This window comes from Ciconia boyciana, chromosome 3, assembly GCF_034638445.1.
Source record: "Ciconia boyciana chromosome 3, ASM3463844v1, whole genome shotgun sequence".
In the NCBI taxonomy this organism is placed as follows: domain Eukaryota; kingdom Metazoa; phylum Chordata; class Aves; order Ciconiiformes; family Ciconiidae; genus Ciconia; species Ciconia boyciana.
Window position 1 is genome coordinate 17308706 of NC_132936.1, and position 26900 is coordinate 17335605.

Below are 26900 nucleotides of genomic sequence, written 5' to 3' on the forward strand. Positions count from 1 at the left end.
GTGAACTCTTTTGACCTATGGTGCCTTGGTTGATCAGAGCACACAGCCAGTGCCCCAGCAACCCGAATGGCTCTTGCCACTACTGGCACGAGCCCATGGTGCTCAGGTCCCCTCAACAGTGCACCAAGTCCACACAAGCTCCTCTGTGAACACACACGTGGTGCCCAGGACTTTTGTCACCCTCAACACACCTCCTGAATAAGCAAAGCAAACACTCTGCGGTGTAAGGAGGAGTAAACTCCCACTGCTTTCCTTTGCTGAAGCCTGCTCAGATACTCCCTGCATTTGCCAGCTTGGGTGCAACACAGGGAACCACCACTTTACTGCTAACCTGAAGACTGATGGCATACCTGCGTGAACAGCATACTTCTCTAAGCAGCCCTTGACTAAAACCTAAGTCCTGGCTCTTCCACATAACCCGGAATCTCCAGTAACACCAGAATTGTTGGATTTTCCACAGTAACCAGCAAAATTTGGAGAACCTCTAGCTGGAGACTGCTAGGAGGCTGACACTAACTAGTCACTCAAAAACAAGGGTCTTCCAAGCTGAGTTTGGCCTCACGTCCAACACTCCTAAACTCTAGATTTTGATCAAAAATTTGTTTCCCATAAGGCCTTATTAACCACAGTTGAGCTATCAGGGTAGCCCATTACTCAAACAGAAGAAAACTTGAATTTTTATTATTTTTTTGGGGGGGGGGGAGGGGGGTGGTTTTTTTGTTTTGTTTTTTAATAGGAAGGTGATCTCATCAGCTGCCTTTAGTATTGCAGCAGGGGCATATTAGAAATGCCTAGACATTGTCCCTCTAGCATTACTTTGTAACAGCCCTCAACCAATCTTTCAACCTCTAACCATTTTGTTTGATGCAAGTGTGTGGCATACCTGTTCTTCCACTGATTTTTCTGTACGCCCACTGATACCCAAACATAAGAGGAAACCCCGAATTAGACATAAACATACAGCAAATCCCTTCTGCTTTGCCAAGCATGAAGGACCAACATCAACTTTCTCTTTGTAATCTACAGGTTTAGAAATCAAAATTGATTTTGTGGATTAAAATCATTCTGGTAAAAGTGGTGGTTTTTTTTCCAAGAGCATAGCAAGTGCAGGCACAAAGCAGAAAGCCAATTTTCTCACAAAACTAGCTGAATAACATCCACATCAGTGAGTATGTGGCATTTTGTCGTGTGTGTGTGTGCGGAGTGCTAATCTCCACATTAAGCATTACAAGAATATTTTGATACGTAAGACATGTTCAACTCTTAAAAGGACAGGCAAGGATTGTGTATGCACAAGGCAGCCTCTCCTCATGGTTGAGGAACATATCAAGGCTGGCAATTGCACTCACTACTGTTAAAAGACACTAGCCAAAGTGTCAGGCATGCGAGCCAAGTCAGCCCCCTGGCCTCCCTGCATGCTCAGCAAAGAAAAAAAGAGGTATCTCCACCCAGTGAGCCAGGCCACTGTAACGCAGGCATCTAACACAAGCAGGACGCCTCCCTACCTGGAAATGCCTGCTGGTCTCCATCAACTTGGACACGGGCTGGAAATAACTACCCTGGCTTACACTTCTGGTATTTGGGAAAGAAAGCTCAGCAAAATGTATCCCATGCAAAACAGAAGGTTATCTGTTTGACTGTGTTCAATTCACCTGTGAGCATCTAGGAAAGCACATGAATCTGAGAAGACCCTGAACACTGGGGAAGACAACCACAGTTGCCAAAGGATTAACAGATTACGTCAGCTGAAGCTCACTGAAGGTCAGAGGGATGCAGACAGCAACTCCTTCAGGTGGATCACACACACCACCAAAAATCTGTAGTTATAGCTTAGTATCAGCTGAGACTAAGGTAGCACATCAAAGCCCCAGCAAAAGCCAAGGGTCCCACCACCATAGGGATCAGGTGAGCAAAAGGAGAGAAGTTTCTTTCTCCATGTGTATTTACATTCAGAGAGGGACATGCTCACAAAGTCTCATTCTTCACGACTATTTCCATAACACATTGCCTCCTGCAGAACGTGGATTTGACAGGCAAAGTGCATCTGAAGCTTTTGACCCATTACATTAAGATCCAGGGGATCTTATTTTACTGAGCTAAAAATAAACCAATTTTTAGAAAAAGAGACACAGAATTTTTTCCATTTAAAACCCACATAGTTTAAAGTCCTCGTGATCTATTCACAGCTTCTGTAAAATCCTCTAGCAAATGACACCTTCTCCACAGGTGGAAGAAGAGCTCCGCTGGCCGCCAGAGCGTACCCACACCAATCTACCTTGTAGTAATCATACAGCAGTCCAAGGGCAGCTGCACTGTCTTCATCACCATTGATGCTCATCATAGCTTTGGTAGCTGCTGTAAGGGGATTTTCAAGAAAGGTTTTCCACGCCTCATCTTCACTGGTGTAAGGACGTCTCTGAGAGTAGAGAGAGTCATTCTGAAGAACCAACACCGGTCTTTTACTTGAATCATAAAAAAAAGAAGAAAGAGAAAGGCCACCTGTTAGAACACATGAAAAACATTCCTAAAGTTCTTCAAAATTAGCTGCCCCAGTTTCACAGGGTTCATATTCTGATTCAGTACACTGCAAGGATTAGTCAACACAAAAAGCCCAGAAACCTAATTCTGATCTCACTCATGCTCAATGTAAATCAGGATTAATTTGACCAAACTCAGCTGGATTACACCACTGTATATAAAATCACAAAGCCGTTTAACAGCACCACTGACCTGCTCACGCTCTGAATCCAACCCAGAAAAAAGTTACATGCGCTTACTGGCCTACCACCTACAAAACCTCTAGCACACCCTACGTATTACTACCGAGCCACAACCTGCTCCACGTGGGACTAGAAAATGTAAATTAATGAAACATCTCTTTCCCCCAGAGCTTTCAGAAGGTGTCTTCCCTCTCAGAGTATATCTGAAAACACCACCTAGAAGCTGCTGATTAGTTATAGACTACACAGGGAAATTGGTCAAAGAGACCTCAAATCAATTTGGCAGTGAATTTTTCTGACAAGGGAAGCTGAAAGACTTACTGCCTGGTTACTGTTGAAATAATCTGTGACACTAGTTTGAACCACCCTCAACAGATGACTTGGAAAAAAAAAAAAAAAAAGAGGAAAACTGGAGTTTTTCCATTTATGTTGTAGTATACAAAAACCCTATATTTACTCTGAACATTTTGAGATTGCTAGGAATAAGATGACTTGGACCTTCTGCCCACAGGTGAAAGTGGGACATCTGTAGAAAATGCTGTCCCACCGGGTTAGACAACTTAATATACTTTGGTTCTATTGGTAAAACATACATTTCATCTTTCAAGTTGGCTCAAAGATAATGTTGTTTAAATCTGACTTTTAAACCAGTTCAAAGAGTTTTCTTTCCAGCACAAGCATAACTTTAGTTTACTGCAGATTGGCAGAGAGAGGAGGAAGGCTTTTTTATTTTCTTAAATAATCCCAAACTCATCATTTTTTAATGAACTGGTAATAGTTTAAAATAAATAACAAAAACCCCAAACCCCACAAAAAACAGTTCCCCACCACCATCACACCCCTTCCCCAGTAGATAAGCATTCTTTTAATCTATTTACCCAGACACATTCAGAGATTGAAATATACTACCAATACAAAAAGTTGTGAAATATAAAGTTGTGAAATACTCTAATCACTATAATCAGCTTAACAGTATCCTACATTTATCACCACCTTCTACCAAAAAGATTGCAAAGCACTTTGCAAATTATGCATTCAATCCTTTATCAGTTACACAAGGACTCTCGCTGAGCTTTAGTGGGACAGCTTGGCTGAGCTGAAGACACTTAAAGCAAGTGGGAGTTTCCAGGACTTGTAAGAGCACTTTGTGGCTATAAATCAGTATTATATAGTTGGAAAAAAGCAAACAACAACAACAAAGACGACAAACTCTTGCACCAAGCCCTTTCTTTAGGTCTTTGTACATATTTGTGTACACACTGACGCAGATACCAAAATGCAGCGTACCAAAATGCAGACACCTCTGGTATCGAGGACATCCACTTTCTATCAAAGACTGCACAGCAGAAGATAAAGCAGAATTTTCTTTAGGGACACGGTACAAGCTCCTATTCTTACAGAATGTGATAAAAGAAACCTCGAATATCCATAGCAAATGGGTAAATCCTCCAGTTAAAGTCACTCATAAAGAAAACGGCAACTGAAGTATCCTGGGTGCAGTTCACTTGATCCACGTCTGCCAAGCTGAAGGGGCTAAGTCAGCCTCGCTGGGACTCACAAGACCACTAAGCTGATTCCCTCCAGCAATGCAATGATCACATGGAAAGAGAGAACCAAAAATACTGGGAACTAAGGCAGCCACTAACCAGAAATGTAGCAAATCAAAAAACGACATATTTTTGTGCGATTTCTTTGTCATTGCAACACCTAAATATAATGCACATTGCCCTACAGGCAACCTACCCCGCTAAAGGCAGCATAGAAAGAAATTATCTGCAGAATTATCAAGAGAAGCCCAGGGTTTGGCAGTAACTCAATCCCTCAACAGAACCACAGCTTCTTTCAGGAAAATGAGAACATACTAATAAAAGAAGGCAAACATTTATTTTTCCTGAGTTTTAGGTTTCAAGATTACTGGCACATGGATCTGCTCACAAAGTCGTAGACATGTCCAGCATAAGTTTCCTACTGCAGTTTTAATGATTTCTGAATTTTATTTTCTATGTGACTGAAGTGGTAGCAGAGAAATATTACAAAAAGCAGACACTCTCCCTCTGCCCGCGAGGATCCCACAGCCTGCAATGTTCTGTGTCCAGATCACAGAAACTATTCTTACTTACTTCACCGACCCAAAAACCACCCTTTCTCTCCCTCACCGTGCAATTTAAGAGATCCTCAGCCGCACTGTGCTTCATACCTGGTCTTTGCACAGAACACACCTTCAATGCTGAGGCAGCAGAGAGGATTTCTTTCGCCGGCTTCTACGTGCCAGAACAGCGAAGCGCATGTACCTAAATTACTATGGCCTCATCTATTAAGCGTCATTGGAGGTAAAAAAAAAAAGTACGAAAAATCTTAATCACAGGGTGAAGTTAGTGAGCTGCAGCATTAGAGTCCTCTTTCTACAAAGTAGTATCTATAAAAAAACGCACTTTGGTAAAAATCCCATGTTTTCCCTAAAAAAATGAGTGCATTTGAGTCACCGATCATTCAAAACACAGCAATTTTATAATCGGCTCTTCAAATCACTTCAGAGTTATCCCGTTTCCTATTAACTTCGTGTCCATGGCCACCGTGGCCAGACGGACAGGGCGGCAAGCATAGAAATAAACCCAAGCCATTAAATGCAGGAAGGGATCCGTTTGAAGACGACGTCTCGGCATTCAACACCATGAAGTTACAGAAAACACTCTTTAAGCTCAATTTCAGCTCTTTTAACACCCACTTTCGCGCAGTACGAGGTAGCTGCAGCCGAGCTCACCGAGAGCCCCACTCGGCCGCGGCCGGCTGCCGGCACGGGTGGGCCCGCCAGAGGGGCACGGCGTATGCCCGCCGACCCCCTTACCTGCCGAAATCCACCTTGCCGGAGGGGTGCGCCTCGTAGAAGTCCATGGGGGCCGCTCCCGCCGCCGGGCAGCGGCGCGGGGCTCCGGCGGGGGCGGGGGGACAGCCCGCCGCTGCGGCTCCGCCCGCCTCCCTCAGCCCCCGGGAGAGGGGCAGCCCGGCGCTGCGGCGGCGCCCGCTCCTCCCGACGGCGCGGCCCGCTCGCCGCCGCCGCCCGCATTTAAGGCGCGGCGGGGCGGGGGGCGGACGGCGGCGGCGCTGACCCACGCCTCGCTGCGGGTGTCGGGTTTCAAAGCCGGCCCTGCCTCGCCGCTCGCCTCGCGGGGCGGGGTGGCCGCCGGGGTCGCCCCGCTGCGCCGCCGGGCCCCCCCCCCCGGGGGCTCACACCCCCTCCCCGCCATTTCGCACCGCCCCGCCACAGCCGCCCGTTAATCCTCCGCGAAGATGGATGGGGGCGGGCCCCCGGGGAGAGCGGCTCCCCCCCGGCCCGGCCTCACAGGAGAGCGGGCGGCGGGCCCCTCTCGCCGCAGCCCCCCGGAGGGGCGGCAGCACCGGTCGGACCGGATCCGGTTCTCCCCCCCGCTCTTCCCCGCCCGCCTCACTCACTTGTCGTAGTCTTGTGTCATGTCTGGCGGAGGCAGCGGGCGGCAGAACTGGCCCGGCTGGTCGGGAGGGCGAGGCGGGGGCGAGCGAAGAAGCAGCGCGCAGCCCGCCGCACCGACGGGTTTTGTCGGCTTTTCTCGCCCGCTCAGGTGGCTCCCGCAGCCGCAGGTGGACGGGCGCCGCGCGACGCTTCCCATTGGCTGCCGCGGACCGCGGGGCGGAGCCGCCGCGCCCCCATTGGGCGGTCGGGCGCGGGGGGGCGGTGCCGCCGCGGGTGCGGGCCGCCGCGGGGGACGGGGGGCGGCGGTGGCGGCTGAGGCGGCGCTGGGGCGTCCCGTAGGGCCCGGGCCGAACCAAGGCGGGCCGGGCCGGGCCGGGCCGGGCCGCGCCGGGCAGCGGGTGATACTGGCCGCGGCCCTTCGTTACAACGCGGGCGACGGCGCAAGTAAGGGACGAGTAAAACTTCGCGGGGAAAGTGCTCCCCCGTGGTTAGGGGCCGCGCTGTGGCCCGGCGCCCCCCGGAGCCCGCCCGGCAGCGCACCCCGCTGTCAAAGGCCGATTTCCTGAGGAAAAAAAACCCTTTTTCCTCCCCGGTTTCAACTCTCCCTCTGCACGTACAGCGTTCACGGGCGCTAAGACGCTGGCACCGCAGCTGCGCCGGAGTCCCCAGCCCTCTCGTCACGGCCGCGGTAGGCGAGGGCTCCCCGAGCGGCGGGTCCCGCTCCCCCCTAGGGGCCGCGCTGGGGGGGTATCACCTCACGGGACTCCGGCCCTGAGCTAGGACTCGCCCTGGGCGAGAATCACCCTGGGATCGTCTGGGTGGGACGATCCACTAAAAATGTGTTTCCCTTCTCCCTCTCCCATCCCACAGAACCTTATTTCTTTTTCCTGTACTAATCCCATTTTTAGGAAAGTCTAAAAATGACACAAGGCACATTAATTTGCACGAGCACTGTGCCGACTGCCAAAGTACAGTAGATCCTAGGGTCGTTACATGTCTCATACATGAACCCGGGTTTGGAGAGAAAGGGAGGTTTATGATGGAGTTACTGCTGGAAATGCATCTAAATCCTCTGGTTTAACAACAGCAGCAACATTACAAATACATTGGATATATCCAAAGTGGCGCGCATGAATTTAAATCAGAAAGATCTTAAGTTTCTCCTTGAGAAATAAGGGTGGGAGGTTGCTTGTTTAAGTAACAAGTTGAATCAAACCCATACAGCAACAATGCTATCTATCATATGTCAAGATGCTTCAGATAGCTACTGTAATTTAAAAGTATGCACACTAATAAGAAGTCTCTCCTCCTAGGTCAAAATCTCTTCCCTATTTGTACAGGATATACTCCAATGCAAAATTATAGAAGGACAATTCAAGCAGCCAACCAAAGGAAATATGAAACTAAAGGGAACAAACTTTCACTAAGGGTCTAATCCTGAAAGTTGCTTAATATCCTCTGACTGGATTACAACTAGCGTTCTAGAAACAAAATGTTTTGTTTGGATCTACAAACATTGCCATTAGGATGGCAAAAGATAAATAGCATTCCTGAAGTAGGATCTTCCTCTACAAAGTGAAATTAACTGATGTAAATTGTTCTTTATAACATGCAATAAAAGGTATTCTATATTTTTAACCCATTTTAAAAATCTGATTTGAGATTACATAGAAGAAAATTTCTTATCTGATCTCACATATGAAAAAAATACTGTCATCCAATTAAGAAAAAAGTTACATTTTTCCAAACGAGTATAACTGGCTCTGTTTCCAATACAAATTACAAAACCAGCTCAAAATTGCAAGTATTGGAAAGGACTGCTGACTTTCTCAGGTGTTATTCACTCCTCACGCTCCCCGCTTCTGTTGGTAGAATTCTGGGAAGTGTAGACACAATCACTGCTTTTTGGCACACGTGCATACTTTTCATTAACAATAAAATATAGTACTACCCCGTAGCTGTAAGTGACCCAGATGCAGTACGTGCTGAAGTTCAGTCAACATGTTTACATTGCACACAAATTGCTAAAATCTTAGTAATGTGCCACGCTTGGTATTTCTACTTAACTAGAATTTACCATTATTTTATTCCAAACAAATCAGAGCTGTTACCTCTGCAAAAGGGATGGCTTTTCTTAACAGCCTGATCCGCCAATGAAAACTTAGTTATCAACATAGCAATCACTTCCACATTCAGGAGACAATGATATAAACACCGGATTGTGACACCACTGACTAATCTGCCGGTCACAATCTAGACTCTGTAACACCACTTGTAGGTGTATTTCTGTGATGTCACTAACCAGGTTGCATCATCGCTGAATAAAATCAGGCAAGAAGCACAAAGGGATTTAGCAGAGCTTTGGCTCGGGCATAAAGCCATGCCAGCCTGATGCAGCAGCGCTCTGGCAGGACTTCCCTTGCCCTGTGCTGACTGGCATTTGCTCCAACTTCTTCCCTCGCTCAGCCCTTTCACCTTGATCTCACTGCTCTCCTCCACTTCTCATGCCCTTCCCTTTACCTCTCCCTCTGCCTTGGTCCTGCCTTCAGCGTTCTCCTTCCCTTATTCACGTATTCATTTCCTTTTAAATGAATCCCACTTGAAACACACAAGGAACCCCAACAAACTCACGCACCATTTGCAACCACCTGGCCGACCACTGTCTCAACGTGCTTGCACCTCTTCCTGGTCTTTTGACATCACTATCTAGAGAAACTGGGAATTACTCTGGACAAGGATTAGCTACTGTTATGACCTACCTAACAAATACGGTTTTAAAATCTCATACCTGATAATTATTATCTACACGCACTGGCCATTCACACCTGTGTAATAAACAAGTTGCATCAAGTTTGTAACAGTACTTTTGATTTCACAAAACACAGCAGGGAGTCAAAACAAGATTCTTTCTACTTAATCTGAACCCCTAAGATGCAAGGGCCAGGCTGCAGAGCTGGCTGTAAAGAGCAGTGAATCTTCTATACTTCTCTCCATCACACAGCACACTAGGCAAGCTTTTCTCTTCTGCAACAGGCCTGTAGTCACTTAACAATAGAGCTGGAAAAGTAAGCGCAAAACTCATCACTGACCCCCACAGAATTAGCCTGAAGGCATCAAAGGGCTGAAAAAAAAAGAGAAAAGCCCAGGCAGAGGTTCATGAACTCACTAGGAAGCAAGGTGAAAGTAGGCACAGTGGAAAGAAAGACAAGTGACAGTGGAAAAGGAAGCTGGAAATGCCTTGTAGGAAAGAGATGGAAAAAGCTGAGGGGAAAAAAGGGTAAAGAAATAAATGAAAGCATAATGTGTGAAATACAGAACAGGGAAAGAAACAGTTTGGTTTTCACTTCAGTCATATCCCTATATGCAATCTTGCAGGCATTCCTTAAAGATTCCCCTTTTAATTCTGTATTTAGCCCTAAAGATAATGTAGAAACTGTTGAGAGCATACAGACTATTCAGGGGCAGGAGATGCAGCTCCATCAGCCTCACTGAGGACACTTTGAAATGACTACAATGTAAATAAATCAATTTTGTAGTAGCCTATATATTAAGAAAAGAAGTCAGCCTGAAGCCTGGAATTTTATCAATGATAACATTTTTAGCATGCTAACCAGTCTCACTGAACATTTCTGGTCTCTGCTCAATACTGCGCTTCCTCTGGATTTGAATTCTGTGTACATAGGTCCTGCCGCACAGGCCGATAGCGGTGTAGCAAGAGAACAGCGTGTGCAGCTCTTTCGCTGCAGACTGTTCTCTGCCTAATCCGCTTTGCTCCACAGCACGGAAACCACCCAGCTGCCCAGTTAGGAGTTACGAATGCCACGGATCTCAGTTCAGTAAACAAAAATGTTTTGTCACCGTCTTATATCAAAATAGCACAACTTAGTGTGCTGATGAGATCCAAGGCCAGGTGGATGCCTTCACATCCTAGCATCAGAGCAAGTTGCAGGCGGTAGTCATGGGGAGCCCTGCTGCACCATATTGAGGGACCACAGTCGAAGTCCTGCTCAGAAGCACAAGAACCAGCCTGCCTGCAAACGCGAAGCCTGCCTAGCTTGCGAGGAGCTGATGGCTCACCAGGAATTCACTAGCTCTGCAGTCTGATATCCTGGCCTGGAGAGCTGGGGCACTTGGATATAGTTTTAGGACACCCTTCTCTTCCCTGGGCCTGTAAAGAGGTGGTGTCTTCACCCCTCTCTCGCAGCAGCCTCTACTCCACACCCCTCAGGCAGCCCTGTCAGAGGCAGGCAATGCTCGCTCAGCCAGCCACCACAGGCATCCCCCATGAAAAGGCAGCACAGAAGTAGCCCAGGATCCAGATCAAGCTTTCGGATTGCAACATAGGCACTAAACACACTCCATGGCATTCTCACGAGGCAATGGCAGGGTCTGCAGCTGATGAGCAAAGGCACTGCTAGGACAATAGGGAGCAGACACACGATACTTCTACAATACAGAGCAGCCATGTGAGATTATTAGAGGAATGTGCTTGTATTTTCTTTTAGAACTACCTGATGTACTGCCGGAGGCAGAGTATAGATGCTGAGGATCGGGGAGGAGTGTTCTGGCTCTGGAAATGCTGCCATTAGCAGTTGTACAAGGGCAGCTATAACCTCACGTGAGGACACAAGCATTCATCATCTCCTGTTCTGCCAATCCTTACTCACTGTCTTGTTTACCGTTTCGGCAGCATCCTAGCACAAGCAGCGGCGAGGAAAGCTCTTTCACGTATGCCTGTTTCCACATCTTGGCCTCCCCTTTACGCTCTCCCTCATCTAATCTGGCCAGGAACAAAGGAGCTTCACATGTGAGGAGCAACAAGACCAGTAACTGTGGAGGAGATATTGGAAAGCAAGCATTCTGCATTTAGTGTGAGGACAAATGCAGCAAGAGACACTGCTTTGGCAAATCCACATACTAACACGCTCAGCCAGGAAATATGTATGACTGTATGTGCTGGGAAGCCCATGTCACTTTGGATCAAAATAGGAGGTTTGTTAATTGAAGTCATCCCGACTCTGCAAGCGAAGCAGCATAAAACTTACTCAACTTGACATGGGGAAGGGATGGATGAACCAGAGAGCAGACACTTATTCAGGGACTTAACATTTCTAGACTTCACCTCTCCCAAAAGCCCTGTGGGTCCTGATCCTGGACCTTTTGCTCCCAGCCCTGCGAAAGCATCCTCTTAACAACTTTCCATAAATACCCTGAAATAATTTTTCAAGACCATCAGCAAAAGTCTTGTTTGTCCATAAGAGGAGAAAAGACATTTTGAGGAAGGGACTTTTGAGCTTCCCAAGAAGTTATGAGAAACTGAGTTGTTCATTGTGTTGCCTGCAGCATTGCACGAAGCTTTCTCAAAGCTTCCAAACTTGATTGTTTCAGGGGTCATGCTAAAAATAGGTTAGGAAAGATGTAACTACAGTGAAGCCCATACAACACATTATGGACAATAATTTAGACTAGTATTGCTTGCAGGCATAGGGCTTTGCTGATTCTCATTCTCTGGTTAAATCAGGTTCAGGGCCCTCACTCTGCGTAAGAGGTTAAGGAGAAAGTCAAACATCTCTCCTTCATGTCTGAAAAATGGTAAAAACTTTAAAAAGAAGAATGTATTTGACTGAGACTAAGTTGATATTGAGAATGCAGACACACTGAGGTAGTGAAAACTAGTAAGGTAAAATTCCAATTCTGCTGAAGGCTGTACCTTTCAAAAGAAAATGAGACATGTCTCATATTTCTCCACTGAAACAACAGAAAGGTTGCATTACTTATGAGAATTCATAAAGCAAGGTTACTTTTGCACTCTTAAAGACAGAAAGTTTTAATCTAAAAAAAACACTTGCCTTTATCTGTATACTTAAGAACTCTCATTCAACTTTCAGAGTAAGAAACAAAACAAACGGAGTCTCTTTACTTAAAATTTCCATGGGAAGAAGTACAAAAAAGTAGCTATCAGAAAGTTGAGCTTTCCCCAGACATTTTCAGCAAATAGTTACAGAAAGGAGCTGTAACTTAAAAGTAGATAGAAGAGGTGGTTGGAACTGCTGGGTTGCGGCAGACACCCTACCCTTCAGCTAACCGCCGGTAGCTGTCTGTTCAACCAGCGCGGCTCCACCTCAGGGTTATATTAACTGGACTCAAAGTAGTTGTCCCAAGAGAGCTCAACTACACTTCACTGACGATAAGGCACTCTTGTGGCTCGTCAGCTTCTTAAACATCATTACTCCAACATAAGTGTTGATTGATTAAACTGGATAGAACTAACATTAAGTATTTTAGGGGCACACCCTTTACTTTTAAATCTGACTCTTAACCTATGTGTCCAGAAGGCACATGGCTCTTGATGATTAACTGCAAGCTTTATTCCAGTTTATTGAAGTACAGCTTTAATTTATTCTAACATCTAAGGGAGCTTTGTTACGTTTGTAACAATGTAACAATGAGCACAGTATTTTTAATTTATGAAGCTCAGATTTTACTACTACAGTAGTTTTAAAAGAAAGGTGTACCTATCATTAAGTGCAGAATTCTTTCAAATAAGGACTTCTGAATTAAATGAATCCTTTATGTATAATGTCTTTCAGATAGTTAATTCAAAACTTTAACAGATATTATAGTAAAAAGAATGAGACACTTTCAGTCGCTTGAGCAAGCACTGTTGAAAACACTGACATGTATTACATTTCTGTAGATTTTTAACTGATACAAATGCTCATCTAAAACAAGAAAATGAAAAATTTTACCAAATATTTACAAAATTTAGTAATTCACTCAGGTGAGGTCAAACATAACAGATAATGGCTAATTTTAAAACACAAACACCAGACACAAGGTGAAATTCAAACTGGTATATTCCGAGTCCATTAATGTAAATGTCAGTTCAAGACATGTCTTGTTAGAAGTCTGAGGTATCTAGCACAATGTGGCAACAGATTTAGACACACTAAACTGTACCCACTTATGAAATCCCTAGCACATACAAGTATCAGCTCAGTCTGCTCTTTCCTCTTCCCCCATCAAGCACAGTTTAGCTCTGTATGGCTAAAATGATGCCTTTGCATCTGCATGTTACAATCACTTTATAAGACCATTGCTCTAAATCCCTGTTCTACAATAACTACTTAAAATATCTGAAAAAGCAAAAACTTTCACCCAAACCGTGTCTTTTCTGTCACCTTAAATCAGGACACCGTGGTCAGTTACTTCCTGCCTCTACTGAGCCAGCAAAACCTCCTGGTTTGCCAGTATTTCCAAGCAGCTATTACAACTTACCTTTAATAGTCCTATCTGCTCTACCCGTGTTTGAAATACTGCTTTATCACTTTGCTCCAGACAGGTAGGGCAACACATCTCCTCTCCTATCATTTGCATGTTCTAAATTTTTAGACAATAGCTTCACAGATTGAACTGCAATAGATTTTAAACCCTTCTATCATACTTGGAGTCTACTCGCTGAACTGATTACCTTCCCAGATTACATCTCACAGAAGCCCTTGCTCAGGAAGGAAGCTATTACTCTTTTTGAAGTCTGCAGACACCATTTTTCTTGTCTATAATAATGCTTAGAAACAGCTGTTGATTGTGGTTTTGATCAAATAGATTTGGCAACTTCTGTACTCTGTATTGACGGTCAAAGTTGCTGAATTTTATTTCATTCAACTGAAAGCAGCATTATTCATTTGGGTATCTACTCAACATCTCTGTTCAACATATGTATATGTTATGGTATCTTTAATGTAGTGGCAGCACCCAACTTCATTTACACGTTGTCTGGGACAGTTTAAAAACACAGTGCATAAATAAGATTGAGCATGAGAAACTGGAAGAATGGCTGAGGTGCAAGCTGCTGAAGATGCTGGATTATAAAGCAGTCAGAGGAAATTCAAATGACAGCAGCCTTGCAAAAGAAGAATGACAGGAGGACCTGGCAGTTACCGTTGCACAAGAAATAGGATGGGCAGTTCCAGGTATAAAAGTATCTGCAAAATCTGTGAAGCCTGGAGTGGAACATGGACCTGAAAGGTGTTAACTTGAATGCAAGGCTCAGGCATAACAAGAGACTGGGAGATATACAGGATGGAAGGAAACGTAGAAAACAGTGCCAGAGTTGCTCCAGAACAGCCTGTTTAGAAACAATGACTAAAAAACTCACTGCAGTGAAAACTGCTCCTTTTATTTGTTAACACACTATTTCAAAACAAAGTAAGCATTACTTTCTAGAAATGTATTTGCTGTCCTACAACAGTAGGTAAAAAATAGATAATGTTTTAATTGCAAAATCTCGCAATGTAATTAGATGCTAATGTGCTGTCCAGAACACTCAAAGTACGTACAATTATGCCAAAAAAATGGTAATTTCATAGCTTCCTGTTGGCTCTGATGCAAAGTGAGGAAATAAATTGTGATAAACAATTTCCTTGGTAACTTTCCCAGGTGGAAAACAGTGACTTAAATTATAGATAAAATGCCACTACAACTAAAGTACAGTAGTAGATCTCAGCACTACTATATTAACAAAAAATTTCCATGCAGGCAAAAGGATCAGTGTAAGTTTAGATGTAATACCATGGTTTGGGATCCAACCAACCAATTTACACCGTTTGAATACTGTTATTTTTAGGCCTTTTTACTTCCTTAGGCATGTATTGTATTTTGGCTTTTTACAGAGTTTTTTATTAAAAAGTTTGTGTTCTATCACACACACCTCATCATGGATATAAGAGGGCTGTATCCTCAGAAGAAAGGAGAATAACCTTAGTACAAAATGGTAACTCTGGGGAAAGTCCACTTCTCTGTAATGAGCCAGATGACCACACAACCTGAAAAGAAAGGAAAAAAAAAGCCTTAAATTATTAGCTAGCATTTATGTATTTCATTGTAATTAGAGGAAAACTATACATTTTATCAACAGCATAAATCACAATTCTGGTCTACAATGTCGATTCTGTGAAGGGATCCATTTCCGCAAAACCGTGAAGTAGAGGACCGGACCAAGACATGTTCAGAGATGGTGCAGACACGGTAAGAAGGAAAAGCCTGTATAGCTTCTTGCACTATGAATCTGGATCATACTCAACCAGGCAAATAATACGTTCTTTGCCTTTCAGGACTAAATTGAACCAGTGTTCGTTCTGCCAGCTTTTAGCAAATGTAGCAGAGCATGAAAATGGCTATCTTAACCTGTTTTTAATTCTAAGACTATCCAATGCAGACACTCCAGGCTCTTTTCTCTATTCTTTGCCCACACTCTCCGTAGGATCCCCTCTCTTCTTCCTGACAGTATGCCATGGGATTATAACCCATCCATTTCTTGTCCATTGCCTTTGTGGGCTAAATATAAATTACCTGTCTAGAAACAAGAGAGAAAAGCTAAATTCAAGTCAATGGAGTAACACAGGAAACACTGGGGTAAACATTGACCAGGTCGACAAAGTAATTAGTGCTGTAGCAGCCTTCTGCTTACTTATTTTGTAGCTTCCACAGTGAAGATGTAAATGAAAATGATGAGGTGATTTTATTGATGACGTATGTAATGAAAATAGCAGACCAGACTTGGTGGTAACAAGTGTCAGACTGAACAAAAGATGACACAGAGGACAGACTGCAGAGAGAGCTCCATAAGCATTAAGTTCAGCAATTCAGGTTGGAAAAATACCCTGTTCTAGGTTAGCCCCAAATTTGTTTTTATTAAAATTGTTAAGTTTAAAATAGTATAAAATCCAGCTGTTTCAATTTTTTAAAAAAATCTTATAGATTGATATGGGGATTTAGGTGCTATTCACTATATAAGCCCTATGCATCTTCTAGCTTACTAAGCATTGCCCTGGGATGTGGAGAAGCAGAGTTTAAAATTTCCCCTCTGTCTGATTCAGAGCAGCGGTCTTAAATATTCACCAGAACAAGAATTGGAACCTGTCTGTCCCAATTTATGGGCAAGTGTGCTAATTACTAGACTATAGAGTCATTTGCTCGCTCCCTCTGGCCCAACAAACATTTACATTTTACCTCAAACTGGAGGAACAGACGGACCCGTCCTGGAGTGCCACACAAGCCGCACTTCGGGGAGCAGTCTTTATTTAAAGCCTCCCGAAGTCTGGCAGATTGGAAATCTGAAACTAGGTCTCTTGCACCATACATCCCATCCTCTGCCCTACCTCATACTCCCTGAAAGCTGCCAGCAACTTCTTACAAAAACTAAATTAAACCAGACATTTCGGCAGTGTCAGAACGAATTAGCTGACCCCACAACCCAACGTGTTTGCTAAATTCGAGCTTCATTGAGAAATGTTGTTGCTTGAACCAAATCTGCCTTTTTGGGCTAATACAAATTAAGACATTTTGCTACGTCCTAGTCCTAACCCTGAGATTCAGCAATTACAGCTCTTATGGCAACTTACGTGTGAAATCTCAGTTTTCATTGGGGGGGAGAGGCAGGGGAGTGATATTGTATATTCTGAGGCAAATGCATAAATTACACCAATACTGTAAAGCACCTATTTGATTAACTGGAGTTACACTTTTCACAAGAGTGCCTAAACACATACATTTTTGCCCCATTTTGTGCTATTTACCCTAAGAGCATCTCCAAAGAGCTAAAAATTCCCAAGTGATTTTAAATTTAGATGTAATAAGTGAAATCCATTTTTCTCAACATTTTTCACACATTATAATGCCTCATCATAAATCACCTAAAGACTTCTACACCAAATCATTTTAGAATCCAGTTTAAAACTGAAAGTTTTAAAATAAAAGAAAATGTAAAAGCATTTTACCAACCATTTGACTGATCTCAGCTTTGCCCACAATGAAATAATACCTTAGTCCTAGGATTAAAGCATTTCAGTAGTCCCAGTTAGACCATGCTGATTTTTAAAGAAAGAGAATTTGTAAGTTTGTTTTTAGTTCTATTATACATACACACACTTGCATAGGATAAAACCTCCTATCTGAGGGAGCAGATGATGTTTTCCGAAGTTAAGTAAGTGTCAGATGTATAATTAACTACTTGCATTGCAAATGATATAATGGGAAATTTAACTGGTAAGAATTTAAATTCAAATCTTGTTTCATGAAGGCTGTGACAGTTTGCCATTAACATTTTAATATATTACATATGAAAATGTAGGCTTAAAAACAGACTTTGCATGAAAGATTATTCACACAAACATACACCGAAATATCCACTCATTCAGTGTGTACATAAGATTTACGCAAATTTGTGGTAAAAGGATTATTACCTCTCCTCCCTTCAAAAAAAAAAAAAGCTTCTTATTCATACAAAAGAATGAATCCATACAACCAAAGCTCTTGTAATATAACACTGTGTTTACATTATTCCAACCCATTTCTGTCATGGTGGATATGAGAAAGGTAATGTGAAAAGGAAAATAAAGATAAGCAAATAAATCCACTGAAAGACAAGAAAGACTCCATACATGTAAAAGCCAGTTATTTTCAAGGGGAATATTTAATGTTTTAAAAATCAGGAACGTATCACTAGGATTTTGTAGGGGCTGTTGCTCTCTTAAGCATGACATTTAGAAGTATAGACCAGATAAAGATTTAAGATATTATTCAATGCGTTAATGAAATCTCATTTCACATTAACGTACCCCGACCTCTTTTCCAAAAAACACCCTCCACTTGCACACATGAGAAATTCAGGAGAATCCAATCCAGCTGCAAAGTTAATCTTTTTTACTGATACCCACCTGTACATTCATTTTCTGGATTAGGATTTCATGATTTGATTTCTCTCTGTCAACGGCAAAGCCAAAATCTGGTGTATGATCCAGAAGCCTTATCTACACCATCAAGGGAGTTTGTGAGAAACATTATTTTAGATATTTTCAATTCCTTGGAGTAAATGCTGCCGAACTCCTACACTCCCTCAGCAGGGGTTTTGCCTTCTGTCTCTGGCCATGGTTCTCTGCCAGCACCCACCAAATAGAAAACTCACCATTTTTTTCAGAATTTGATGCAAGAGGACAAGATATTAAAGGAAGAGTGAGAAGTTCAACACAAACCAGGCAGATCCTGAAATATCTCTATAACTTTGTACAAGGCTGGATTAGCTGGGCTATCATTCTCCTTGCTACTTTAAAGAAAATAATTTTACTAACAAATAGCATGACTGTTTTGATATATCCTTAATTGAAAAAAAAAAAAAACCCAACCATTCCCTTTCACTTGTGAAGTCAGGATTTGGGAACAGTTCTCTAGTAAAGACAGACACTAAACTACCTTAATACACAAAATGTTTTCTTTTCCCATATTTCTTCTTTTACTTTTCTGCTTGCAAAATACACAACTGTTGATTGCTGATATACTTAGATGAAATACTGATAGAGTCCTTTTTACTTATAATTATTCTTTTAAAAATATGTTCTGAAGGCATTAATTGCCTGCTTATTTGAACTCTGACTGCTAATTTTAACTTTAATTTTGATTAAGACCACCACAAAAGAAGGACAGTAATTTAAAAAATTAATTTCCTATGCTTTTTTGGGGTCCAAGGGAGAGAGGAATGGAACCGTTTTCCCATTCTCTGGAGAGCTGTGGCGCAAGTTTTTTCTAAAATACTATGAAGAAGGAAGTGAATATTTGTATCTAGCTGCTACTCTTGCCATGTGACTCTAGTTGCTGATTTTGTCTCATCTCCTCTCTTCTCAAAAGCTCACTTTGATCACTCTTCATATTACAATTTGTCTACTCCCAATCCAAGACTAACCATTCCACACACGCCCCTTTCTACAAATGATTTTAACTATATGTGAATACATAGCTGTGTACACACCCCATAGTTGCCATTAGTAAAAATATAAATATGGCACTTTACTTTCAGGAGAACTTTCCAAAATGTATTTAACAAAAATTTGAATACTTACTTCTCATTACATAGTTTAACTGTACACAGCCAATAGTCAGGGTTCATGGCTGTAAGTAAACCACATTTTTCTTGCAAAATTCCCTTCAGGCTATGCCCGTGAAAACAACTCCCATCTGTGTTTTCTTCAGACCAACTTAACTGAAAACTTGAAGGATTTGGCTTTTCAGCAGGTTGCACTGAACCAGATAGTTTGCCAAACTGATTTTGTAAGTTCACAACCATTTCTGTACAAATAGAAAGAAAAAAAACCAAGGCAAAAGTATTAAGTATTACAATACTGTTTAGAGGTGATTAATACAAGAAGAAAATAGGCTGTTTGTGCCTTTTTTTCCCCTATTTCTTTTTTCTTTAAACCTCTGTGTGAAAACAAGGTTCCTCTGAGAAACCTTGAAGGTTTGTATGCTCTCTCCCCCATTCCATTTAAAATTCAACTCTGTCACATGTTTTAGGGATTTTGAAAGAGAATTCAAAATGCCATGTCTTTCATACCTAATGATATTAATACTGGGGTACTCCAAAATCATTCCCCAAGTAAAACCTGTAAAATCCATTTGATCCTGCTGGTATTTTTATCCTGATAGAAAACACAAGCCAGGATGCCTTTCGCTGTATTTACCTGGTCATATGCTATCACTCAGACTGGTTAAGATTTTTTGAGAAGCTTCCTGTGTATCAGAATTAAGGAAGACTGGTTTCATACACACATGGATTTAAGGTTAAGCTTTTCATAGTGCAAATTTCAACTGGGGAAAAAAAAAAAACCAAACCACTCCACCTTTCCCCACTGCTAGTGAAAGAATGACAAACTTTCATAAGTTACTGAGGCTGAGAAGGAAAAGAAGGTATGATAATAGATCAGCACACACAATATGACTGCCTAAGCCTTGTTTCACTAGGATAAAAAGCAGGTTAAAAACCACTGTTGTTGGAGCTTCAAATTCTTTTTATGACCTGTATCTGAATAAACTCATTCATAAACTGGAAAAAAAGGAGAAGGGACATCCTAAAGTAACCCAAGGACTGGGAAGTTTATCTTTCAAGAGAAGACTAAAATCTACCATCAAAAACAAAGGCTGAGGAGGGTTTCTGAAAACCTGTATCTGGCACATAAGTGTTCTAGAGCACTCTTTGTCTCTACTATTTTAAATTTGTTTTAAGATGAATCTTGCCCAGTTACAATGGCATTATGTGATACTCCTGCTTGCAACAGCCAGTGGTAAAGCTCCATAATCTAAGGGGTGGTCTTCTAGCTCAAAGAGAAGCAGAGCCAGAAGAGAAATCTAGAGTGCCACTGAAATTATGAACGATGAATCATTATTCACTTTTTCTTATAAACGCAGGAGCTAAAGGGCACCTGAGCAAATGATCAGCTTGAAATAAACAAACCTAAACATGTTTTTCCATGGAACGTGACTTGACTGCAGGATCACCCCTACCAAATTTTGGAGAGTAAGAATATTCAAAAAACCCCAATTGCATTCTTGAAAGAGAAATCCAACATGAGTTATACAAACTAAATAGGATTATACAACTTTTTTAGAAGTCCCTGAACCAGTCACTTCCAGAAACTGGAAGAGTATTTAAAGGGAAAAATATCACTTGCCACACTTAACATCTCTCTCCAAATACCTGCTGCTTACTTCATACTATTAAATGTAGAATGAAGAACTTCAGATCTAATTTGGTTGAATAAAATTCTGGTTTTCCATATTTCCACAGATAAGTGGGGGTTTTGTTCTTTTGTTTGTTTGCTTTTATGTCAATGTAAAACTCAGTAATTTCTTATCAGTACTTCTAGAGCTACTAAAATAAAGTAGATGTACCTGCATTCTGACCATGTACAGCTAGCTATTCAAGTAAAGTCATGTTCAGACAAGCCTTCCTCGCTTTCTATAGAAGACTGCAAGAAGGAGTGGGAGAGAAGAGGGATGTACAAGGTCTACCAAAGGACATACTGGGATATCCGTACCAAAGGATACAAGGAAGTAAAGGAGAAAAGGGACAGGAAAGCTATGGAAGACCAACGACAATTCACAAAGATCACAGTTATGTAAAGGCAGCTGACAAAACAGTGAAGATGAGGACAGAGTACTCATTCTGAAATGAGGTTCAGTAGGTCATTAGGAAGACTGGCAAAGGCAGTTTCAGTTAAGCATGAGGAAAATGTCTGTTTGAAGAATTCCAGCCACAGGTTGTAAAATAGTACTACGTTAATTGTACCCAGAGATGAAAGAGAGAAGAGAAAGTATTTTAAGATGTAAACGTTATCACAGTCAGGGCTGCAGATTTTCTATGATGGGAAAAGTTGGAGCAGATTTCTGCGTTGCTGGGAAGAGGCAAAGTTTACTCACGTCTTCTCTTAAGAACTTTAGATTTCTTCTTGGCTGAATAAAACAGTGGCTTTTCACATCTCCACAGATACCTACCAGTAAGAGACATAAGAATTGTTAGGAAAAAGAAACCTGGAGCAAACAAGTAAAAGAATAGTAATTTCTTACAAATACTGCTAAGAGGTATTAAAATAAAACCAAAATAATGTAATGGTTAGTGCTATTAAAAGCCACTGCCCTCCACACACATCTAGGAAGTCTTTTTTCAGTCTTTTTTCAGTCTTTGAGTAGACAAACTGAGGCATGTAAGCCTAGATTTACCGTACTCAGTTAATTGTTCAGCTGTATAAGCTACTTGTCATAGAAAGTGAGCATTTAATTAATATGCTGGATAAACATTATGAGCGTAAATAGAAAAATAAGATAGGGATTTAATCACTCTATTCACCCAAGCTTTCTGGATGAAAACATGGAGCAAATTCCTAACCTTTTTAATTTCCATGGGGGTCAGGATTTCATGTAAAACTGTCTACCTTAAAAAAAGTACTTAAAAACCTCTTACTTGGCTCTTTCTTCATCCAATTTCTTTTGCTCCACATCCAAGGAACATTTTATAACTTTGTACCACTTTTTGAACTCAAAATATGGACCACCTGAATAAAACATACACATTTTAGGTTGGGAAGAAGTGAAAGAAACACGTAGTACACAGAAGGTGGTCTCCACGCAGTGAGACCCTGCGTCTTCCACCTGTATCCAGAGCCATCCTGAATTCTGTGTGCTTAAAGAAAACATACTTGATCTAAAAGTTCTGTAAGAAAGAGAAATGCAGAAATACAGTGAAAGAACAGCATGCCATAAGTGTGAATAAGCCCCTTAGCTCAGAATAGATTTCATAGATTTAGCAGAATTCAAACCTTTTCCCTCCTTTCTGAAAGTTAAGTCTGAAAGTTTACCTCCTCTCTACCAAATGAACTAGATCTCCAGTGTGAAGTGGCCTTCACCTGTTTGAAAGTTGACTTCAAGGGATTAATGGAACTATACATCAAGCTGAGGTTTAAACAAATAAGATATACACAACCTCAGATGTAAAATTTCAAACAGTTTCATCAACTCCCCACTGTCTACCCTACTACCCATGAAACCTTACAGGGCTGGAAAGATAAACTAGACAATTGTGTTCACTTCATATCAGCCTTCCATGTTTTTGAGCGCAGGAACTTCACGCACTGATATGTGAACAAAAATTTATCAGCACATGCAAAAACATTAAGGCATATAGCATTCTAGCAGCACGTTTATCATCGATGCTCCAAAGAGGCACAGGACTGAAGTAGACCAACTGGGTACATACAGTAAGTATAAGAATTCCAAACAGAACTATGGTTTAGTTTTGTATATTTAAAATATAATCAACTCGTATTACCCGTGGGTGGATTATCTGCACTGTGAATTAACCAGGCTTTGCGTTTCCCCATCACCCCAGCTGCACGGCATGCAATGCTTGCATCATGCTTAGCTTTGCCAGCTAGCTGTTTAAACTGTTTTGAAGGTGAATATGCTGTTCTTATAATCAAGCTTATATATGTTTTGTATTGCCTGCATTTTTGCTATTCAAGCTACCCTGCAACAGGATGCCTTAGATGCTAGAAATATGGATGGACTCAAAAAGCAACAGAGAAATGAAGGGAAGAAATACCCTTCAGTAGTTCTTAAAATTCAAAGGTGTGGATACAACTTCTTTTATGAACTCCTTAAACCCAGAGGTTTAAGTAAATACTCCTAAAGTGCTGGGAGGGCAGTCTTGGGGGGTGTGTGTGGAAATTTTTATTAAACTTCCTATGAATTATTACGCATCTGTCACAAGCAAAACCACTGTCAGAGACACGATGCTACACTATAGTAACCATTTACCTGGCCAGTACTGCTAGTCTGATGTTCATATAGCTGAGCTGACTGGAAAATACACAGCTCTGTGATACGCACATACATATATACATCTCGATCGCATGTTTTATTTGAACAGAAACAGTATTGTGTATGTGTGCAGTTCATAGAACATACATGCACAAACACACTAGATAACTACAACTATCTACTGTACAGCTTCCAGTCTGTCTTGAAAAACTGTAGGAGCTGAAATACTATTCTTTAATTAAAAAAAAAAAAGACTAGAGAAAGAATAGTTAAATTGAGAATAGAGTCAACATAAATTGGATCTTGAAAACTCAGTATTAACCATTATTCATTTCAGCACGTTAACTTTGGGAAAATGCCAGAGGCGGTTTTGAGCTCTGGCAATCATCAGTGCTCTAACAGAAATTCTCACATCAGCTCCTCTGCGCAGCTGCTCACCATCACCCCAACATTTTAAGGATAGGGACAACATAACATAGCATATAGATCATTTTACACCAGCAGATTTTAAAGTAAAAAAGTGGGCAAAGAATGAGCTGTTAATTCCCAAGGGCAATGAGACTTGTTCATAAGGGAGAAACCCCATTAAGACATTAATGCTTTGAGCCTCAGCTTGTAAGAAGTTGCACAACTTCTACTCTTATCACTATTACATACTTCAAGTTTTCAAGGGAAATGAAAAGCAAAAAAAAAAAGATCCAAAATAAGTTTGTGTATCCACCTGAAAATGAGAATTACTGGTTTTAGTTAACAGTGATGACTATCTCTACATACAGCAGTAATTGTGCTCACGCATGGCCAACACTGATTTTATTATTGACTTAAATTTTTAAAACGTAACAGAAGGGGCAAAATGGACCCAAAACTGGATGGAAGGCTTAAAAGATAAACCACTGTAACACTTCTTTGATCTTATCTTCAACTGTGATCTGGATCAGGCCATGGAACATCTTCCTGAAGATTTCTAATCTTTGAGTTGGTCTTTCTGCCCTCAAAGAACCATGTTCACACCGTTATCTTCTCTATCTTAATTGCTGCTAGCTTTTACACACTCTCTCAGGATTATTTGGACTAAGAAAATAGATTACATCTGAAATATGTTACACACTAAGACATTTTGTTTAACAAGACTAAACAAGTTTGGATTTTATCATAAACATGGTTTGATGCCCCTAATAAGTATCTGCTATTTACGATCAAAGTGCGTTCCCTCTTTACTGCATATCCATTCATCTTCACCTACCATGCATAAAATTCTAAAACAAGAGGCAAACATGCACAAGGAGAAGCAGAATGGTACCTAGCAAAATGTGTACCAAATTCCCCCATCCAGTACAATAAAAATTATGCAGGTAAACTGAGATGATTTTACACGAACAAGATCTACTGTTTTCTTTCAAAAAAGATTTGCCCTAAAATAATAAATGACAAAACCACATTCTAATGATCAATAAGACAAGTCTTTCTAAGCCTGATTACAAAATTATTTCATTTACAAAATCGTAAGACTGCTTCTACTAGAATATTTATATACCTTCTTTGTTATTTTTATTTCTTTCTTCAGCGAAGTCTGAAAGTAACCTAAAAAAAAAGAAAAAAAAACAAAAAATCAGGCTATTTTGTAGATCCAAATACCGTACTTTTCACATGAAGTTCAAATACAACCAACAAAAATTACACTCCAATTTCATTCCAAGTTTCAGATTCAAACTGATGTTTTTTAAAAAGAAGTAATATTTAATGTCTAAAATGCCTTCAGTGTATGTTTTATACTACTGAACTTAATCAAAATTCAAATACTATAAATGTAATATTACTGAAGAAAGAATGATCCAAGACAATCATTTGCACTATTTGAAATTTGGGCTTTGCTATAGATTTGCCTGTACACTTACCATTCATAGTGATCATCTAATAAAAACAATAATTTGAGCACAACTACAATAACTGCTGCAGCAAGAACATCGTATTTCACGTTTCTTGTTGACTTATTTCCAGGCACAAGAGTCAGGAAATCCGCTTCTCCAATACAGATCTTTTTCACCACTCGACAAGTCCAATTATGCAATTCATCTGATTAATGTAAATAAAAATATAAAATGAGTATGTTGAGACAAGCTAGAAGTACTTTTACAGTGCAACTATGTTGGTCATTTGAGGAAAACAATGCTTATTTCTTTTAGGAGCATTAGACAGAAATTTTTTTCAGGCTGAAAAGTATTTTGGGGTATTTTTTAAAATACCAGGTAACCTTCACTGTGCTTACATGGAAAACACTCATGACTTATTATATATTCACATGGAGAAAAAAAAAAAAAAAATCTCATTTTTAATAGTGTTTTGATGTTACTCGAATAATGTTGTTATATCATTCTGAACATTGTTGTGGGAAAGCGTATCTTAAATCTACATAAATATAGTTTCAAAAAACCCCAAAAGCCAAAAACTTGTCACAAACTTTTTTCCTGCGTGTTGACTAAACACCCATGCAAGGATGGATTCAGTACTGCAAAGAAGAACAGAGGCTAGTTTTAAAGAAGTTAGTTGGGTATGAACAGTAGCCCAGCATGGCAGGGCAACACTCACTGGTATGCCAACAAAACCCAGCTGAGGTACAGACAATCCCAGCGAAGGTTAAAACTGGCATTACACTGTAAAGCTGGGTTATGTCAAAAAGATACAACCACAGTTCCAAAAGCAGCAGTATGATATCTACACAGTCTCTTATTACTCTATGCTTATTTTTCACAGATACAAATCCCCCAAATTTCTCACCTTTCCTGTTCAGCAAGAAATGCAGGAGTTGATTACATCACCGTCAGATTCCACAAAGGTTAGCAATGTATGACTAAGTACAACCTTAATCCAGCTATACTTTATACTCTCTCACTGCTTACAAAGAGTTCAGTAGGAACCCATTTTTAATCCTCTCGTACATAACAGTAAAAGTTAAGCAAAATCTGTAAACCAAATTTTCTTATAAATACTGTCAATGTATCTTCTTTTATTTCAGATACTTAAAATGTAGCATTACATTTCATTATTATTATTATAATGTCCTAAGAAGCACTGCCAATTCATTGTTTAATTTATTTTTTAGGAGTTGTTAGACAACAACAGTAGTCCTTTTTCAGATTGTAAAAAAAATGCTTCTACATGAGAAAAAGTTTAGTTGCAAGGAAAAAGTAAAGGACAATATACTCTTCTTTTACAATAATTTTCAAAGAGTACCTAGCTTTGTATTTCTCTGTAATAAATCTGAAAATGCCAAATTTCTAGCTGCTTCTTTGAATCAATTGATATTTCAAAATCTGAAACATAGTATGATCCTCTATAGGCTCTAGCACAACACTGGTGTAAAACTACAAAATCAGAATTTCTACTCTGGAATTTTAGCCCTAAATCTGTTGTTTGTCTTCTCTTCTTTCAACTGTGAGTACACAGAAAATCCAAGTAGCTTTATTCAACGTAACTAACTGCAAAATAAGACAATAAAAACCCCAAACTATTAATTGTTGGAATGATTTGAGGAAAAAAAAATATTAATTTGCAGGCTATTTGTCTGTATAACTCATCTTCAGTGACAAGGG

General features: G+C 40.9%; 2 protein-coding genes across 9 annotated transcripts in view; both read right to left on the minus strand.

Annotated features, from left to right (window-relative positions):
• Positions 1–6209, minus strand: part of GRHL1 (grainyhead like transcription factor 1) — a 47547-nt gene extending 41338 nt beyond the window's left edge. For 2 of the 4 annotated variants that reach the window (XM_072857782.1, XM_072857778.1), the window contains exons 1-2: positions 5566–5738; positions 2276–2462 (exon numbers count right to left, since the gene is read on the minus strand). In XM_072857782.1, the coding sequence (XP_072713883.1) occupies positions 2276–2462; positions 5566–5612 (234 nt within the window). In that variant the 5' untranslated portion in view covers positions 5613–5738. Of the gene's footprint in view, positions 1–2275; positions 2463–4939; positions 5032–5565; positions 5739–6170 lie in introns of those variants that run through there. The other 2 variants (XM_072857780.1, XM_072857779.1) reach the window with 2 other exon arrangements.
• A 6681-nt stretch (positions 6210–12890) lies between these two features.
• TAF1B (TATA-box binding protein associated factor, RNA polymerase I subunit B) overlaps positions 12891–26900 on the minus strand; it is a 52142-nt gene continuing 38132 nt past the window's right edge. Inside the window, exons 10-15 of one of the 5 annotated variants that reach the window (XM_072858625.1) lie at positions 25206–25383; positions 24845–24891; positions 21956–22046; positions 21415–21485; positions 19062–19287; positions 12891–15017 (exon numbers count right to left, since the gene is read on the minus strand). In XM_072858625.1, coding sequence (XP_072714726.1) covers positions 14801–15017; positions 19062–19287; positions 21415–21485; positions 21956–22046; positions 24845–24891; positions 25206–25383 — 830 coding nt within the window. In that variant the 3' untranslated portion in view covers positions 12891–14800. The remainder of the gene's footprint in view (positions 15018–19061; positions 19288–21414; positions 21486–21955; positions 22047–24844; positions 24892–25205; positions 25384–26900) is intronic. The other 4 variants (XM_072858628.1, XM_072858627.1, XM_072858629.1 and 1 more) reach the window with 4 other exon arrangements.